Raw genomic sequence first — 15,586 nt, 5'->3', positions numbered from 1 at the left:
TGGCTCAAGCCTGTAATCTCAGCACTTTGGGAGGCCAAGACGGGCGGATCACGAGGTCAGGAGATCGAGACCATCCTGGTGGACACAGTGAAACCCCGTCTCTACTAAAAAATACAAAAAACTAGCCAGGCGAGGTGGCGGGCGCCTATAGTTCCAGCTACTCGGGAGGCTGAGGCAGGAGAATGGCATAAACCCAGGAGGCGGAGCTTGCAGTGAGCTGAGATCTGGCCACTGCACCCCAGCCTGGGCGACAGAGCCAGACTCCGTCTCAAAAAAAAAAAAAAAAAATCTTCCACAGACATAAATACTTAAGAAGACAAAAGGCTCTTAGCAAGTTCTATCTTTCTAAGTAGAAAAACAGTTCATCAAGACTGTTCTTCAGCTTTAGGAAGACAAATGCAACATCTCTGATAATTTCCTACGGTTGTCAGTCTGCCAGCTGTACAATGAAAGTATTAGTTTTTAGTGTTCCCTTTTCTCTCTTGGTTACCTCCAACAGTCCAAATACCAGACAGTTATACTGACAGCATGTTAGAAAGTTCTATGAGGACTATTTAGAGGCACATTAAAACTTCAAGCTATTTTTCTGGTAATTAAAAAATACATTTATTACAAATACTAAAAGACTTGTTTCTCTGGTAATCAAATTATTTAAAAAAATTTTTTTTGACACAGGGTCTTGGTGTGTCTCACCTGAGCTAGAGTGCAGTGACAATCCCAGCTCACTGTAACCTTGAATTCCTAGGCTCAAGCCATCTTTCCTCCTCAGCCTCCCAAGTAGCTGTCACTACGGGAGTGTGACACCATGTACAACTACTTTTTCTATTTTTTTTTTAAGAGGTGGGGTCTCACTATGTTGCCCAGGCTGGTCTCGAACTCTTGGCCTCAAGTGATCCTCCCACCTTGCCTTCCAAAGTGCTAGGATTACAGGCTGAGCCACCATGCCTGGCCACTTTAAAATTCCTAATACGGCAGTAACCATTACCTCTGCCTTAAGAGTCTATTAAAGTGAATAACTACTTCTTCCAAAAAAGGAACTGTTAATACTAAAAAAAAAAAAAAAAAAAAAATTTTATTATTAGACATTTTTTAGAGGTCCAAAAATATGTTTTTATTCATAGTTCAATGATTGATTCACTGTGATTTCAAGAAATAATATAACTGCACTGGTTTTCAAGTTCTCCATATGTTATTTATTAAGACCCCAAATGATGATGGTAATAACACTCCTCTGCCTAGTCAACCTGATTAAGCAACACATAAAAGGGGTGCACCCTCACCTGAATTCAACCACAATCTTCTTCTGGGGAAGACCAGAGAAAAGTTCACTTTTTAATCCATATTTTGAGCCATCTTCAATTACTTGTTGTAGCACTGTCTGAAAATTAAAGGAGTGTAATTTAATGAACAAAAATTACAATGCTTTTAATTATTCTGTTGCTGAGAATTACATATTGCCAATTTGTTCATTCTAATTTATGGAACTGAGATTGTCATAGAATCCTCAGTGGCATTACCTCCAGCACCACTTTTCTTGTTACTAATGCTAGTCATAGTAGTAACATGAGTTAACACTTACAAGGATTCTGTGCCCTTTTACACTCCATGTCTATTCATCCTTACAGTAACCAGTTATGTAAGTATTTTACAGAGAAGGAAACTGAAGTTTGGTGAAGTTAAGTAACCGCCAAAAGTCCCACAGTAAATATGAACAACAAAACCAGAAGCACCATCTAATACTTACTGAGTTCATACGATTCGCCAGCCACTGTTTCAAGCATTTTATATGCATTAACTTACTTACTCCTCACGACAGCCTTAGAGATAAGAACTATTTTAACAAATAAAGAAAGAAAAGTACTGAGGGGTTAAGTTGTGCAGAAAAGAACTTTTGCAACTTCACAGCTAACCTGTTAACTGCTGCATGCTGCTGCAGTTTTTGTGATATTAAAAACTACAAGTAATGGTAGGAAAAAGACAAAAATGTATAATGCCTATTGGCTACACAAGTAAGAAACAAGGAAATCCCACAGAAACTTCCCACACATATTCCAGGTTAGTTTTTAGTTATTAACATAGAACTATGGTATATAATTCACAAAATTCATTTTATTTTTTGTTAATGGTGATGAACTTTTGTTTACTCGTATCAGTTGGTTTTCTTTCCCCAACTGCACCTATATTTTACTGTTATTTTTACATTTTTGAGACAGGGCTTTACTCTGTCTCCCAGACTGAAGTGCAGTGGCACAATCAAGGCTCACTGAAGCCTCAATCAGACTCAAGCGATCTTCCTACCTAAGCAATCCTACCATCTCAGCCTCCAGAGTAGCTGGGACTACAGGTACATGCTACCACACCCAGCTAATTAAACAAAAATTTTTTTTGGAAGGGCACAGTGGCTCACGCCTGTAATCCTAACACTTTGGGAGGCTGAGGCAGGTGGATCAGGAGATCAGGAGGTCAGGAGATCAAGACCACCCTGGCCAACATGGTGAAACCCCATCTCTACTAAAAAAATACAAAAAAAAAAAAAAAAGAAAATTAAGCAGACATGGTGGCATGCGCCTGTAGTCCCAGCTACTTGGGAGGCTGAGGCAGGAGAATCGCTTGAACCCAGGAAGCAGAGGTTGCAGTGAGCCAAGATCGCACCACTGCACTCCAGCCTAGGTGACAGAGCAAGACTCCATCTCAAAAAATAATAATAATAAAATAAAATTTTTAAAAAATTTTTATAGACAGGGTCTCTTGCTTTGTTGCCCAGGCTGGTCTTGAACTCCTGGGTTCAACAGATCCTCACACCTTAGCCTCCCAGAGTGCTGGGATTATAGGCGTGAGCCACCACGCCTGGCCCCAAAATGCATCTTGAGTCTTAAAAATGTGGTTTATGTTGTGAAATAAACATTTATGTTTATTATCAAAGAGTTGGTTAAAATGGTCTCTAAATTGAACAAGCAGAGAAGGGAGCAGCAGCCAGTACCTAACAATTGACATTTAAGAAGCATAAAGTGCTGGGTCCAAGATCAGCTGCTTCTACCGTACCCATTGTCTTTAAGTCTCATAATCTTAAAGATGGGCAACATTTCCCATTTAATGGATCCAAAACTAAGGATCAGAAATAGTATGTATGTGCACAAGGACATAGAGAAAATAATATTCTCTTGATTCACATTGTGTAATAAGAAACAGATAAAGAATTAATACAATATATAGACAGTATACAGAATATTGTGTCATAAACCAGAGACCCAGTATTATTAGTCCAAGAATATATATGAAAAGAATATATCAGTAAGAAATCCAGATTCAGATTATTCTAAGCGGAAAGTCTACAAATCTTTCACTTCTTCTTTTTATGTAATGAATGGCAGACTCCACAACAGTTAATCACAGTAAGTTAGAATTATCTTTGCAATAACCCTCTATCTACTGATTTACCTGGCACAAACAACAAAAAGGCAACGTTAATAATTTTTTAAAAATTGAACATTTAAGATAAGGCTGAAGTCCCTCTCGATCATCTGTCCTTATCCTAATTCCTTCCCTCCTTCCTCAGGAGTAACCACTTTTCAAACATCATCTTAGCTGGTGACTACTCCCTTCTTGAAACTATCCTCCTTCCTTGGTTGTAAAGACACCATTCTCTCTCAACTTTTGCTTCTCAATTTCCTTTGTAGGCTCTTCTTCAACCATCTCCCCTTGACTCTGCACTCTGTGTTCCATTCTTGCTTCTAGCTTTTTATTTTACACTTTCAGGTCACCTTAAGACTTCAAATACTTCGCCAGGCCTGGTGGCTCACATCTGTAATCCCAGCACTTTGGGAGGCTGAGGCAGATGGACCACCTGAGGTCAGGAGTTCAAAACCAGCCTGATCAACATGGTGAACCCTGTCTCTACTAAAAATACAAAAAATTAGCCGGGTGTGGTGGTAGATGCCTATAACCCCAGCTACTTGGAAGGCTGAGGCAGGAGAATCGCTTGAACCCGGGAGATGGGAGTTGCAATGAGCCAAGATCACACTACTGCACTCCAGCATGGGCAACATGAGCGAAACTCCATCTCAAAAAAAAAAAGACTTCAAATACTAATTACTTCTAACTACTTAATCTCTCTAGTGCTACAGACTGATTGGATATGCTTCTCATGCATTTCACAGAAAATACACTTGTTCTTCCTTCTACACTGTCTATTTCCACAAACTGCACTACCACTCACCCAACTAACCTACTCAGAAACCTAGGAGTCCCCAACATTTACCTTATTCCCTCAACCTCTGTAATTAGTCACTGGTTAATCACCAGGTCCTGTGTGTATTATCTCCTAAATATCGTTACAGTTATTTAATAACTGGTTCTTCTACCCTGGTTTAGGTCCTCATCTGTCAGCTATACCACTGCAAAAACAACACCTACAGTAATGCACCAAATAACAACGTGTCAGTCAATGATGAACCACATATATACAATGGTGGTCCCATTAAGACTGTAACAGAGCTGAGAAATTCTTATCACCCAGCAATGTTGCAGCAGGTCATAATGCCTAGTGCAATGCAGTACTCACATGTTTGTGGTGATGCTGATGTAAACAAACCTACCAGGCTAGGCTGCCAGTCATATAAAAGTATAGCACATACAATTATGTACACCACATAATACTTGATAATAATAAAGGACTGTACTGATTTATGTATTTAATCTACTATATTTTTAAATCATAATTTTAAAGTGTACTCCTTATACTTACTAAAAACAATTAACTGTAAAACTGCCTCAGGCAGGTCCTTTAGGAGATACTCCAGAAGGCACTGTCATCATAGAAGATGACAGCTTCATGTGTGTTATTTACCCCGAAGACTTTCCAGTGGGACAAGATGTGGAGGTGAAGACAGTGATATTGATGATCTTGACCCTGTGTAGGCTGAGGCTAATGTGTTTGTGTCTTGGCTTTTAACAAAAAAATCTAAAAAGTAAATTTAAAAAATTAGAAAAAGCTTACAGAATAAGGATATATTTTTGTACAGTAGTATAATGTGTTTGTTTTAAGCTGTTATTACAAAAGAGTTCAAAAGTTAAAAAAATTAAGCTGAGATATAAAGAAAAACAAATAGAAGAAAAAAGTTTAAAAAATGAAAAAGTTTCTAGAATAAAAATGTTACAGTCAGCTAAGGTTAATTTATTATAGAAGAAAGAAAAATATTTATTTTTTAGAGATAGAGTCTCTAGTCAGGCATGGTGGTGGGCACCTGTAATCCCAGCTACTTGGGAGGCTGAGGCAGGAGAATCGCTTGAACCTGGGGGGCGGAGGTGGGAGCTGAGGTTGTGCCATTGCACTCTAGCCTGGGCAACAAGAGCGAAACTGTCTCAAAAAAAAAAAAAAAAAAAAAAAAATAGAGACAGGGTCTCGCTCTGTCACTCAGGCTGGAGTACAGCAGTGTGATCCTAGCTCATTGCAGCCCCAACACTCCTGGGCTCAAGTGATCCTCCTGCCTCAGCCTCTCAAAGTGCTGGAATTACAGGCATGAGTCACCACGTTGAGCCAAGAAAAATATTTCTTTAAATTTTTGTTATTTTATTCTGAAGTTATGGTACAAGGAAAAATATGTTTTTATAAACCCATTGTAACCTAAGTGTACAGTGTTTGTAATGTCTACAGTAGTGTACAGTAATGTTCGAGGCCTTCACATGCACTCATCACTCACTCACCCAGAGCAGCTTCCAGTCCTGCAAGCTCCATTCACGGTAAATGCCCAATACAGGTATAGCATCTTTTATGTTTAATACTGTATTTTTACTGTACCTTTCCTATGTTTAGATATGTTAAGATACAAATATCACTGTGTCACAATTGCACAAATACTGTATTTGGTATTTACATGATTTACAAGTTTATAGCCTAGGTCTCTATAGTCGGTTTTATCATCTAGGTTTGGGTAAGTACACTATGATGTCCCTTAATAACAAAATCACCTATGGACACATTTCTATGAATGTATCCCATTGTTAAGCAACACATGACTATATAATAAAACAATAACACCTAACTATCTTTTTACATAGCATATACATATAACTGAGTCTATTTTACTCAAACCCTTCAATGATTCGAACGGTTCAAGAGATTTTATCAACTAGGTATAGTGCCTCACACCTGCAATCCCAACAATTTGGGAGGCTGAGCTGGCAGGACTGCTGGAGGCCAGGAGTTTGAGATCAGTCTGGACAACATAGCAAGATCCCGTCACTGAAAATTTTTTAAAAAGTAGCCAAGTGCGGTGGCCTGTGACTGTATTCCCAGCTACTTTTGGAGGCTGAAATGGGAGGATTACTTGAGCCCAGCAGGTCAAGCCCTGCAGTAAGCTACGATGATGATGCTATACACCAACCTGAGTGACAGAGACTCCATCTCTAAAAGAAAAAAAAAAAAGAAATTAAAAAATATATTTATCAATTTCCAATCTTTTACTTGACACACGCCTATCACTTTTGGTTTTTTTTTTAAACTTTTTCGAAATTTATTTGTTTAAAGGCATACCATAGGCTGGGCATGGTGGCTCATGCTTGGGAGGCCCAGGCAGGACGATCACTTGAGGCCAGGAGTGTAAGACCAGCCTGTGCAAGACCCCATCTCTATTAAAAAATTTTTAAAACTGCCTGGGCATGGAAACTGGCGCTTGTTAGTCCTAGCTGCTCTGGAGGCTGAGGCAAGAGGATCGCTTGAGCCCAGGAGGTTGGGACTGCAATAAGCTATGATCACACCACTGCTTTCCACCCTGGGTGACAAAGCAAGACCCTATTTCAAAAAAACAGGGAAAAACAAAAAGGCACATTCTAATATCCATAAAAATCACAAGTTCGAAGTGTTAGGTTTTTCTGCCAATAAATATCTATTAAAATGAAATAAGTTTCACTGCTGTACTACCAAAAATCATCATACATGCTGCCTATGATACACATAACATGGAAAATGATGACTCATAGGAAAAAGATGAAACTCTTATGCAAAGAACAGAAGGCCTTTCACACTAATTTCTTATCCTCCCCCATGCCATCTATGTGCAAACCATACTCTCAACTATCTGCTGGTTTCCAGATGATGCCATGTTTCTGACTATCTGTACTCTGTCCCAAGCCATCCCCTCTGCCTGGAATGCCTGTTCTTGTATCTCCCAAATATATTTTTAATCTTCATTTCAATTCAAGGTTATGTCCTTTCCTCAAGATACACATATATGTACTCTTTTTTACACTAAGGTTGCATCTTAAATATGCCACCATTATAACACTTGTCACATTATCGTTTCCATTACACGTTACACTGAGGTTTTTTTTATGCTTTTCTTTTACATTGCAAGCTCCTTGAGGTCGAGATCCAAGCCACTTTATCTTTAGATCTCAGTAATTTAGACTCTGGCAAATAATAAGCAAGAGATTTATTAAATCAAATGAAACCTTTTAACTGCAGAATGTCAGTGAGTTACAAATGTTCCCAGATATTCTAACAGATGAATAAGCTAGAGGCCCATCTATTTATCAGCATGTATGTTTAAACGTAAGTTGTATTCAGCAATGTAAATACTGGTGCATAAAAGGCTTTTAATTAGAATGAAATCTTTCAAAGGTTTCACTTTTTGGAATGCTTAGCCATTAATGAATATTCCAATTAACTGGTACTTTCTCTTTGTCTATCACCATTGTCTTTTTCTGTGGACAACTTTTGTTATTTTATCTAACTCTTTGTTGGTTAATTATTTCTTTATGGCTCTGATCAGGACTACCAAGGAAGCTATCACTTACCTCCCTATGTCTAAGGAAGTTATCACTATTACCCTACCTGTTAATTCTTTGGTCAACAGTTGAAAAGTGCTTAAAATCATTCATTCCTATTTACGGAAACTACACGTGACTTGAATGCATCCACTACCTATGAGAAAAACGTCTATTAGTGAAATAGATGCAGCCACTGGAGCAGAACTAGAGCCATTTAAATGAGTATCTTTTTCTTTTACTTTTGGTAAAACATGCAAAGTTTAACTTGGCAAATTGAAAAGTGTGAAATAAAACGATGTTATCCATTGTGTATTTTTGAAGCATCCCTAAGAAAACAGGGTTTTGTTTGCATTTTTTCTATTTGGTTTAGATCATACTTTCTTTTTTCCCTTTTAACAATTAAGTATTAATTGAAGTTGCAGTTTCTCTTGAAAGTACTGCAAGCTACTGACAGGTGGAAGTTTGGTACCAAAGTGACAGTTCTTCGCAATGCCATTATGGTTACTTCTCAAGCAAAGCTATATTAATTCTTTGTTGGTCCTAACAAGAGTTGAATTTTTTTTCTTCATGGGATCTGAAAAATCCATTAAACATGCAAATGATGGCCAGGCGTGGTGGCTCACGCCTGTAATCCCAGCACTTTGGAAGGGTGAGGTGGGCGGATCATCTGAGGTTGGGAGTTCAAGACCAGCCTGACCAACATGGAGAAACCCCGTCTCTACTAAAAATACAAAATTAGCCAGGCATGGTGGCACATGCCTGTAATCCCAGCTACCCGGGGAGGCTGAGGCAGGAGGATCGCTTGAACCCGGGAGGTGGAGGTTACTGTAAGCCAAGATCATGCCACTGCACTCCAGCCTGGGCAACAAGAGCAAAACTCAATCTCAAAAAAAAACCATGCAAATGATCACCATCTGAGACCTAAAAATTATAGTGTAAACCAACTTACTGCACTGCCAGTTGTATAAAAGTATAGCACATCCAATTATGTACAGTATATAATACTTCATTATCAATGACTATGTTAGTGATTTATATATTTACTTTTAATCATTATTTTAGAGTATTATCCTACTTATTAAAAAATGGACTGTAAAACAGTTAAAATTATAAAACTAGAGATCCAATATGTGAGAAAAACAGATGCTATAAGCTTGAGAAAAGACAAATAGCTCAGAGTAATCTCAGCTATGTGAGGTATGCAGGCCCAGAAAGACATGCCTATCAGACATCAGTTATGCACAAACTCTCCCTCCTATGGCAGGGGACAATTGTTTTATGTGATTTTTGTTCCCAACTAGCTGCCTCACACGTTATCTTCATGTTATGGAATTTGTGATACAAAGAAAAATATACAGCCTATCAATAGTTTACATTATTTTAATGTAAATTCTGGTTAACAACTCAAACTCCCTCTTCTTTCCCTTTAAAAATCCACTTGTAACTGCTGCCAATCAAAGGGTATATTTAGGGCAACTTGAATCTGTGCTCCTCAGCTGCAATCCTCAAGCTTGGCCCAAGTAAACTCTCTACTTACATTAATTTTGCCTCAGTTTCCTCCTTTTAGGTTGACAGCCAAATGTAGAATAAATTAAGTTTTGAGTAAAGAAGAATTATCACTAAAATTGTAACACACAGTAGAGGTACATTCAATAGTCCTTTTCTGAACATGAGTGTTCACTGCTCTAGGATCTGGCTTTAGTGTGACACTAAGCAGGGCAACTGTAAGCAGTCTGCTTGCTCCTTTAATCAAATTCCCACTAAGATTCAGATCCTCAAGGCTGCAATACGGAAGAATTCCTATATGCGAAGAGTAGCTGGTCTTCAAAGCCCTGACCCTTGTCCCTGCATTGTCAATTGAGAAGGATTTGGGAATATTTTTAGTAAGTGAGCTAATGGGTATCCTCAAATCGGAAAAAATTCTTTAGTTTGTTAATTCAAATAAAGCTTGAAAATTCATGGCCACTGAAATTTTTGAGACAAGGTCTTGCTCTGTCACCTAGGTTGGAGTGCAATGGCACAATCACAGCTCACTGCAACCTCAACCTCCCAGGCTCAAGCGATCTTCCCACCTCAGCCTCCAGAGTAGCTGGGACTGCAGGCGCAAACTACCATGTGTGGCTAATTTTTTAATTTTTTTTGTAGAGACAAGGTCTCGCTATGCTGCCAGGAGTGGTCTCGAACTCCCAGGCTCAAGTGATCCTCCTGCCTCAGCCTCCCAAGTGCTTATACAAACTTAGATGATATAGTCTACTACACACCTAGGCTGTATGCTATAGCCTATTGTTCCTAGGCTACAAACCTGTATAGCATGTTACTGTACTGAATACTGTATGCAATAGTGTCTGTACACCTAAACGTATCTAAACACAGAAAAAATATGATATTGTCTTATGGGACCATCATCTATACACATTGTGTATGAAATGTCATTATGTGGTATATGACTGTACAGTGCTACGAGAGCATATAAATGAAGGGGTCAGAAAGGTACTGCCAAATAAATATCAAGATTTAAAGGATGAGCAGGTGTTAACTTGGGGTGGCACTCCCCAAGTTATGGATCAGTGTGTGCAAAGGTTTTGAGGCAAGAGGAGGTATAATGAATTAAAGAACTGGAGGAAGACCACTGTGGCTGAAGCAAAGAGAATGAAAGCACAATGGCTGGATATTAACTTATTCTTACCTTTGTTAAGAGCTCTCTGTTTATTTTGAAATTTACAGTCCTTTGACCAGTACTGATTTCACTCACCACTGTATCACATCTAAGCTGAAAAGAACAAATCACACAAAGTAGGTATGTTATATAATAGGCCTAATGAGATATGTAGTTCTAATACTATTTTTGGCTTACAAAGACACAAGTCAGTCATCTTTCCTGGTCCCTATATCGGGTCCTAGTTCTTAGGCAATCTCTTTAGTTCCATAATTCTATTTAAGTAAACACATTCTCTTCTATTCCCAATTAACATACTATTCTGTATTCACTCTCTCTTCCTCATTCCCTTTCCCTCCCCTCAAATTTACCTTTTAACAAGTAAGAAAAATCACTCTACCCATATTCCACCTACTCTGACATACAATGGACACTTTCTATCTCACCTAGCTTTCATGGGAGCCACAGAACATGACGTTCTGTCAGGGTCTGCGCTAAAGCACCTGCACCAACAGATAAGATGTAATTTAGATAGTTCGTCTTATGCATATGCCTTCACTTTTTAACCTATTAGATGTTTGAACCCATCTCATGAAAAACCTATGGAACTTGAAGAGATTATCTGCTGTCACTAAAGAGCAACTAGTCTTTATTTTTAAGAACTCACAAGAAATGGGGAAAAGGAAATAAATATTATATTTTGAATAATTCTATTCCTGGTAAATATCTGGGAGTGATTTTCTGATCAAATAAATATTTACTAAGCTACCAATCCTCCTTTATCATACTCATCCTGTAAATAAGCATCTTTTTCTATGATAGTGACTTTCATCGTTCCAATTCTTTAGAGTTCCCAGACACTGCCTCTGTGACATATGTTAATATGCTTGTCCAACATATCTGCCTTTTCTGAGGGAATTACACTAACAATTTATATTTAGTAATTCCTTATAATCCTTTCAATTCCTCTTTTAGATATCAAACCCATCAGAGAACTTAGAAATGAAAGAGGCTTATTATAATCATCTAACCACCTCTTCTCTGTAATCATGATTCTATTTACATCTAATCAATTCTTCTCATATTTTAATGTTCATCCTTTCAGAAACTAATTTTAAAAATTGTAACTCACTGCTCTCATTTATCAGGCTTGTTCTCCTAAATTCAAAAGTCCATCCAGATTCAATGTGTAAATTTAATTAACACTTCAGTCTTCCCGTAAGTGGTTAATCAAAAAATTGAACAATGTCAGCTCAAGAGGAATGCTTTATAACTAATTTGAAAAATCATTATAACCTTATAGTATGTGGCTAAAATGAATTTAAATTATATTACACAAGATGCCTAGAACAAAGAAACACTATTAAATTCACTATTATGGCTGAGATAGCCTGCAGAGTATTTTTTTTTTTTAAATAACAAGTTTATTACAATGTCAAAAAGATAATAGTGCTAAAGTACCTTCTCTGCTAGTCTCTTGGCTTGAACTTGAATATCTGGTCTTGAATGGTCATTGTCTTCTTCCAACAAAGAATCCACAGAAAGCTGAAAATCAGCTACTTCTCTAAAGACAGACATTGAAAGGAGATAGACCTGTTACCTTAAAAGAATTAGTTGTGTAACAAAGACTAATCACTATGAGTTCTCTATTGAGACATACCTTTACCAGAAGAAGGTGTTCTGTGTACTTTCAAAATTAAAAGCAAGGGGCCAGGAGCGGTGGCTCATGCCTGTAATCTCAGCACTTTAGGAGGCTGAGGCAGGCAGATCACCTGAGGTCAGGAGTTCTAGACCAGCGTGGCCACATGGTGAAACCCCATCTCTACTAAAAATACACACACACACACACACACACACACACACACACACAAATTAGCCAGGCATGGTGGTGTGTACCTAAAGTCCCAGGTGCTTGGGAGACTGAGGCAGGGGAATCGCTTGACTCTTGGAGCTGGAGATTGCAGTGAGCCAAGATTATGCCACTGCACTCCAGCCTGGGTGACAAGAGTGAAGCTCCATCTCAAAAAAGTAAATAAAATAAAATAAATTTAAAAAAAAATTAAAAGCAAGAAAATTAGAAATAACCTAGTATTTATTTAGAATATTTTTCTTATCATCTTATAAAATTCTTCCTCTTCTGGCCAGGTGCGATGGCTCATGCCTGTAATCCCAGCACTTTCGGAGGCCGAGGCAGGTGGATCACCTAAGGTCAGGAGTTTGAGACCAGCCTGGCCAACATGGAGAAACCCCATCTCTACTAAAAACACAAAAATTAGCTGGGCATGGGGGCGCACACCAGCTACTCGGAAGGCTGAGGCACGAGAACTGTTTGAATCCGGGAGGCAGAGGTTGCAGTGAGCCAAGATCGTGCTACTGCACTCCAGCCTGGGTGACAGAGCAAGACCCCGTCTCAAAAAATTATTCTTCTTCTATTACCCAAATGTAGCTTTATGGTATCTCTGTGAAACAGGTAGAGCAGTCACCTTATTTTATAGACATGAAAACTGATGTCTGGCAAGCTAAATGTCTCCTTTAAAATCCTTCTGCAAATAAACACAGATTGAGAAAAGAGCCCAGGTCTCTTGACCTCTTCTACAATGCTTCCTCTACTACTCCAAAGGTGTGCTTCATTTAAACCCTTCCACTGACCTCCAAATGATGTATTTTTTAAATGTTGTAATTTGAGTTTCGACATGAGAAAAAGAAGAATATTATTCTTAACACTCAGCAGTTCATTAAAGAGACAGACAATGCCATTTATTCTTTTCATTGAGTAGGTGAAAAAACAATACAAAAACAAAGAAACAAACACAAAGCAACTGATTAGTGAAAATAAATCATTTGCATCATGAGATCAGTCCTCTCTAGGAAAGCAGGGTAGGGAATGAAGTCAAACAAATACATATCAGTGATTTCAACATTATCTGTAATGCTTAATAAAAATCAAAAGCCCTCCCTTTCCCTACAAAATAAGACTTGAAGTAACTTTGGAAAAAGGACTTGACAGCTTAGAAAGTGACCATGAGAGTACTCATTACATCATTCTCTATGAATTTTTCTGTAGGTTTGAAATAGTTCAAGGTGCAAAAAATTTTTTTTAAATCAACATATAAGCATCTATTATAACTATTCACATTAATTTATCTTCTGGTGTTTAATATGGAACTAGAGAATGAGACTCGATGGGCAGAGTAAGAGGGTTGAAACATTATTTATCCAGCCCATCTGTCACTGGAATGAAAAGACTTATTTTTGAGGAGGCACAAATTATTTCCTTCATTAACACTTATGAAACTCAGGGAAATAACTAAAAATTCCTGTGTGACTTCTGGTTAACATCCCATTTAAAAACCTAGTCTACAATCACCATTAAGAATTTTCCTGAGCCTTAATACATCAACCAGCTGCCTACTATGTATTATACTTTGGGCAGGTACAGTGGCTCATGCCTGTAATTCCAGCACTTTGGGAGGCCAAGGCAGGAGAACTGCTTGAGCTCAGGAGTTCAAGACCAGCTTAGACAACATAGCAAGACCCAATCTCTAAGAAAAAAAATTTATATTAAAAAATGAAAACAATCTAAATGTCTATCAACAAGGGAATGTTACAACATTGTTAAAAGAGATAGTCATTAAAAAAAAGAATTATGTCAGGAAAAGGATTCAAAAATCTTACATTTTTCTATGTAGTTTTATAGCTATGTCTTTTTAAAGACAAGAAAAAAAATAAAAAGTACATCAACTTGCTAAAATCAGTTGTCTTACTATAGTAAGACTATTGGGGGCTTTTATCTTTTCTTATTCTTCTGTATTTTCCTGAATTTCCTTAAGAAGATTATCTGTTTTGCTTTTATAATAGAAAAACAAATTAAAAAAAAAAAAAACCTTTAAAAAGGCAAAACATCTAGGCTATGAAAAGCAGTAGATATCAAAATAAACAACTGTGGATGAGGAGAGCCCAACACACTGGCTCATGCCTATAATTCTAGTGTGGAAGGCTGAGGTGGGAGAATTACTTGAACTGAGGAGTTCAAGACTAGCCTGGGCAACGTAGGGGGACAATGTCTCTACAGAAAATTTAAAAAATTAGCCAAGTGTGGTGGCCCGCGCTTCTGGTCCCAGCTAATTGGCAGGCTGAGATGGGAGGATGGCTTGAACCTGGGAGGTCGAGGCTGCAGTAAGCCATGATTCTGCCATTGCACTCCAGCCTCAGTGACCAATAGAGCGAGATCCTGTCTCCAAAAAAAAAAAAAAAAAAAAAGTGGACAAGGAGAGTGGATGGGGTATAAGAGAAAACAAAACTGGGCCGGGCACGGTGGCTCAAGCCTGTAATCCCAGCACTTTGGGAGGCCAGGGCAGGTGTATCACAAGGTCAGGAGTTCGAGACCAGCCTGGCCAACATGGTGAAATCCTGTCTCTACTAAAAATACAAAAATTAGCTGGGCATGGTGGTGTGTGCCTGTAATCCCAGCTACTGGGGAGGCTGAGGCAGAAGAATGACTTGAATCCCGGAGGCAGAGGTTGCAGTTAGCAGAGATCGTGCCACTGCACTCCAGCCTGAATGACAGAGCAAGACTCCGTCTCAAACAAACAAACAAACAAACAAACAAACAACTGGACCCATACAGATGATGGTGAGTGATGGGCACACATAGGGTTCATTAAACTAGTCCCTGTATATTCATTCTTTACACTTTAAAAACAAATTTTTTAAGCAATAGTTATTTTCCCACTATATCTGAGGAGTTGTAATATTGGTCAGTGTGAAATCCACAGACTTGATAGCCACTGGCTTATAATAAAGTTGTTAATTCTGTTTACTACCATCAGATAGCAGACAGAAAATAAACTCAACAGAATTAGATCAGAGTAAAGTAATTCATTATATTAATTAAACCATGTTAACAAAAATAGTATTTCTTAATTCTCCTGGCACTTATAAACATTCTGGAATAAAGTCAGAAATACAGAACAGGTAGGCTTAGTTACATACTGTAAAGGAAACCTGAATTTATTATGGCAAAGCAGTAGAGATTCCCTTTGTTTTAAGCAAACTGAATACGAAGAATTTCAGATTTGTAGGCCAGAAAAATCTTGAGGCCCTCCTCAATATTTCTTTTCTTTTTTTTGTTTGTTTGAGACAGAGTCTCACTCTGTCACCCAG

General features: G+C 38.1%; 1 protein-coding gene across 2 annotated transcripts in view; it reads right to left on the bottom strand.

Annotated features, from left to right (window-relative positions):
- The window catches only part of RARS2 (arginyl-tRNA synthetase 2, mitochondrial), a 74,339-nt gene that overhangs the window by 39,247 nt on the left and 19,506 nt on the right, over window positions 1–15,586 (bottom strand). For both annotated transcript variants that reach the window (XM_023205251.2, XM_023205252.2), the window contains 3 exons: window positions 11,885–11,987; window positions 10,454–10,537; window positions 1,281–1,378 (listed from right to left, as the gene is read on the bottom strand). In XM_023205251.2, coding sequence (XP_023061019.1) covers window positions 1,281–1,378; window positions 10,454–10,537; window positions 11,885–11,987 — 285 coding nt within the window. The remainder of the gene's footprint in view (window positions 1–1,280; window positions 1,379–10,453; window positions 10,538–11,884; window positions 11,988–15,586) is intronic.

Source organism: Piliocolobus tephrosceles, chromosome 5 (genome assembly GCF_002776525.5).
Source record: "Piliocolobus tephrosceles isolate RC106 chromosome 5, ASM277652v3, whole genome shotgun sequence".
NCBI lineage: Eukaryota > Metazoa > Chordata > Mammalia > Primates > Cercopithecidae > Piliocolobus > Piliocolobus tephrosceles.
This window is presented reverse-complemented; position numbering and strand designations above follow the sequence as displayed.